Here is a 4,058-nt window from a genome sequence, read left to right as displayed (position 1 = left end):
TGAAAAAGTAATTGACAAAAAAAAAAAAAAGGGATGATACTATGTTTTATATCAATTTGTAAGAGTGATGTTACTATTTGTGTCAGTTATAATAATTGATGTCACTTATTTTTATATCACTTATAAATATCTGATTTTACAATTGAAATAATTAATTATAAAATAGTAATAATTTTTAGATTCATGAATGATAATTTTTTTAAATATATTCAAATTATTCATTTGTTACTATTTTTAATATAGAGAAAATATTCTCCCATAAATCACTTGTTGCAATATCTACTAAAACTTGATAAGATTTTATAAAATACATCACATGAACAATAAATATTCGTCTACAAGAAGAAAAAAAATATCACAACTGACTTTAGATTCTTCATGGTTAAACACACCTTCCTTATGTTTCATGCTTCTTGCTTCCATTTATTTTTTTGTACTTCTTGAAAACTTCAATTCTTTTCCTATGTCTCTCTGAGTACATTGATTATGACTTGAGATCCGTTGAATCATCATCACACTTGAAGTTTTGCTCTACAAAATTTTGATTTAAAATAAAAAAGAGATTAATTGTTTGAAAATCTCAATAGAATGTTTTGATCAGAATCAGAATAACCATTTGTAAGTACCTTTATTTTATGTTTCTCCAAACTATATTAGGAAAGCACGAAGTTCCAAATGATCAATTATATGCATTTCTATACTGATCTTGTAGTTCTCGTGGCATATTTATGAAATTATGAGAATAGAAGAAAGACAAAAAACTAAGCGATGATGGTTAACAAAACCAGAAAGATTAAAATTATAGAATGATGTAGAAGTAAGAAAATGCCTCTTTTAAAAGGTTAAAAACTGAATGAGATTTGGAAAACGAATTTGAAGATATTCTAAAAAGGATTTTTGGAGATAACATAGGAAAAAAAAAAATAGTGGGCGTCGAAGAAGGATTGTGGGTAAGGAAAAGAAAAATTTATTGATTAATTTTGAGGAAAAATCGGAATTAATAATAAATGATTATTTATATATTGTAACAATAACAATTTAGCGTCAACTATAATAAAAAAATCTCAATTAGTTTTTTTAATAATTAAAATACTTAAAATTAACACCACATTTAATTGATGTAAATTTTGTATCATTTTTAAAAGTGATGTCAATAAAATTAAATGAATACATCGGTTATTTTAATTGATGTAAATGCAAATTTTATATCAGCTCTTCTGATGCAAACTAATACAAATTTGTGTCAATTTGATTGAAAAATTATTCATTTTGTATCATTTGCTAATAAGTAATTTAAACTAGAATCATATATATTTTTGATGCTATTTAATTGGTGTAAAACAATTTTTTTTAGTCTCGTAATATGATTCACCCTCCTAACCGTACAATATCTGGAATATCAATCTAATGTCCTTTGACAACGATCTGAGGCCTGAAACGACTGCATCTTCTGCTCTTTCGAACTTTGATAACTTCGTGCTTATTTCCTTTAATTCTAGTTTTTAGATATTCTTAGAGAACTATGTTAACCTTTTTTTAATCAAGTATAGAATGTGTAAAATTTGGTTATGAATTGTGATCTTGTTGTTGATCGATTCTCTAATCTTTTTCTTCCCAACACAAAATTAATCATTAATAAATGAACTAGTGAAAAATTTAGGCGCACCTTGGCTTTTCCTAAAATTTACCCCAACATTTATATTGGCTCTGTTTGAAGCCTTTGTTTATTACATTGGCATTGCCCAAATTAATCGAAGGACACGGACACAAGAAAATATCAGCCTTCCTTTTGTTTATTACATCTCTGAATCTTCATAGCTCCTAAAATTTCACAGTAATATCGATGAAAGCATCTAACGGGTCTCTACAAGGCAGGATGATTCTTTCGTGCAATGTGGCCATAAAGGCGAGAGCTCGACGACTTTCCCTATGATGATGAGCGTTGGTGACACCAATCCAGCTGACTGAATCTCAGTTGCAAAATCTTTAAGCTCAGCAAAAACCTGCACAACACCCCAAAGCCTTGAAAACTCACTCTCAAGACTAACAAACAGACGCGGTGGAAATCACAGAGAAGAGAGTATGGTTTGGTTGCTTACCGTACGCTGTAGAGGAGTGGTTCCACGTTCAACCGCAACAGCTGGTGTATCACAAGGGAGACCATGGTCCATCAGTTTTTGCGCTAGAGAAGGTAACGTTCCCAAACCCATATAAACGACAAGTGTTGTATCCGGGTCAGCTGCATTCTCTGCAACAAACAAAGGGTCGGTCCCTCCTTTCCTAGAATGTCCCGTGAGGAACCTCACACTAGTTGCAACACCGCGATGTGTTAGTGGAATCCCCAACTCTGCTGCTATCCCTGATGCTGCAGTAATCCCTGTAACCATATATAATTGCAAACTTCCGGTAAGATTAACCACTTCAGTCACCACAATCATATTGAGTTCCCAAAGAATGCAACATCCACATTAATCAGACAATCAAAAGCTTGGAACAGAGTGACAAGAATAAGAACATTACCTGGGATAACTTGAACTCGAATCCCTTGCTGTTGTAAAAAGTCCATTTCTTCCCCGCCCCGTCCAAAGACCTGAAATTATCCAAATAGAAGTTAGAAAGGGGCCATGTAATACATTAAGGGAGAGTATGAGAAGCAGATATATAAGCTTACCAGAGGATCTCCACCTTTAAGCCTGACAACAGTGGCACCAGCTTCAGCAAAACTTAGGAGTAGTTCATGAATCTCCTCCTGCAACAACACCAATAAGGCTTAATGATCTTATCTGTGACAATATGATCCAGCTAACCAATCCATAAGACAAGGACTTAGGGCATTACCTGAGTTCTGCTATGATAACCAGCGGTTTTGCCGACATAAAGAAGCCTAGCATCAGGAGCAACCAACTCCAAGACATCATTGGAGACAAGCCTGTCGTAAAGCAAAAGATCAGCACTTTGAATAACTCTGACAGCTTTAAGAGTCAGAAGCTCAGGATCTCCTGGTCCTGTCCCAACAAGATACACATCTCCTGGTCCACAATCACCACCTTTGCAGCCTTTAACTCTCTTCTCTCTCAGCACAGACAAGAGCTTCTTCAGCTCAGGCAGCTGCGACGCAATGTCGTTTTCCCTAACAAAGACTTCATCTTCAAACGGCGATGGTGATGGAGTCGATGGCGGCGTGGGTTCAACCGCCTTGTACAGCCATTGATCCCTCTGGTATCTCTCCACAGAGTGCTTCTCTGTAAACGGCGAAGAAGAAGAAGAAGAAGAAGAAGAAGAAGACGACGCTGTCTTGTAATGTAAACAACAAACAGGACTCAAATTAATGGTCCTGGCTTGTTGCCAATTCCAAACACTAGAAGAGGAAACTGGAATCCTCTGGACAAGAGCCATTTAATAACCAACAACACACGCCTGCACAAGATTTAGATCCATAATTAGCATCATCATCATCAACAAACCCAGATGTAATTTGACAAATATATTCCTTAAAATTGGCACAATAGCACATATGTAAATTGACAGAGCGGAAAGCTAAAAGAGAAGTCTCAGTCTCGAAGTAAAATAGCAATAAACACAGAAATTAATCATACACTGGAGCTGGGGAAGCCGCCGATTTGCGATTACGAGCAGGGAAGAGAAGAAACTGTGATTTTAAAGATGAGAGATTTGCGAGCGTCCGAGAGAGATCGGACCAGACAGAGAGAGAGATGAAGAAGGCAGGGGGTTTTGTAATATGGAGAACAAATGGCGGCTAGAGTCTAGAGAGAGTTGTGTCGGAATTTGGATGAGGAAATGGGAAGATTCATCAATGAACACACGCCTCTGTCTGTCAGTTTGCACAAAAAAAAAAGTGAGCGTTGACACCAACTTGTGTGCTTTTGCAAATATGCACATGTATTTATGTTTGTTGGTGACATTATTTGGTTACTTTTATCTGAGGACGAAAGGGCACTTCTCTTCAAAAGGGTTACTAACCCTTTGATGCTTTCAAGGGGACTCGTACTCTCGCAACTCAAACGGAGGGCAAATCCGTAGTTTCAGTACTAGTTCTC

The 4,058-nt window shown here is 35.9% G+C and overlaps 1 protein-coding gene across 1 annotated transcript; it reads right to left on the bottom strand.

Annotated features, from left to right (window-relative positions):
- Positions 1 to 1,672: 1,672 nt before the first annotated feature.
- Positions 1,673 to 4,058, bottom strand: LOC104719753 (S-adenosyl-L-methionine-dependent uroporphyrinogen III methyltransferase, chloroplastic). The gene is made up of 6 exons (XM_087470075.1): positions 3,597 to 4,058; positions 2,839 to 3,417; positions 2,672 to 2,749; positions 2,521 to 2,590; positions 2,100 to 2,377; positions 1,673 to 2,003 (listed from the first exon to the last, which is right to left on the bottom strand). Exons 2-6 carry the CDS (start codon positions 3,394 to 3,396, stop codon positions 1,854 to 1,856), a joined length of 1,134 nt encoding a protein of 377 aa, XP_087326201.1. The 5' UTR covers positions 3,397 to 3,417; positions 3,597 to 4,058; the 3' UTR covers positions 1,673 to 1,853.

This window comes from Camelina sativa, chromosome 10 (assembly GCF_030686135.1).
Source record: "Camelina sativa cultivar CO46 ecotype springtype chromosome 10, ASM3068613v1".
NCBI lineage: Eukaryota > Viridiplantae > Streptophyta > Magnoliopsida > Brassicales > Brassicaceae > Camelina > Camelina sativa.
This window is presented reverse-complemented; position numbering and strand designations above follow the sequence as displayed.

What these genes read in the sequence shown, in the direction of transcription:
- LOC104719753 (XM_087470075.1), bottom strand. Translation starts at nt 3,396, where the DNA reads ATGGCTCTTGTCCAGAGGATTCCAGTTTCCTCTTCTAGTGTTTGGAAT. An exon ending in TCGAGTTCAAGTTATCCCAG is followed by an intron (nt 2,378 to 2,520) that starts GTAATGTTCTTA and finishes ATATGGTTACAG; the next exon opens with GGATTACTGCAGCATCAGGG. An exon ending in CCACTCCTCTACAGCGTACG is followed by an intron (nt 2,004 to 2,099) that starts GTAAGCAACCAA and finishes GGTGTTGTGCAG; the next exon opens with GTTTTTGCTGAGCTTAAAGA.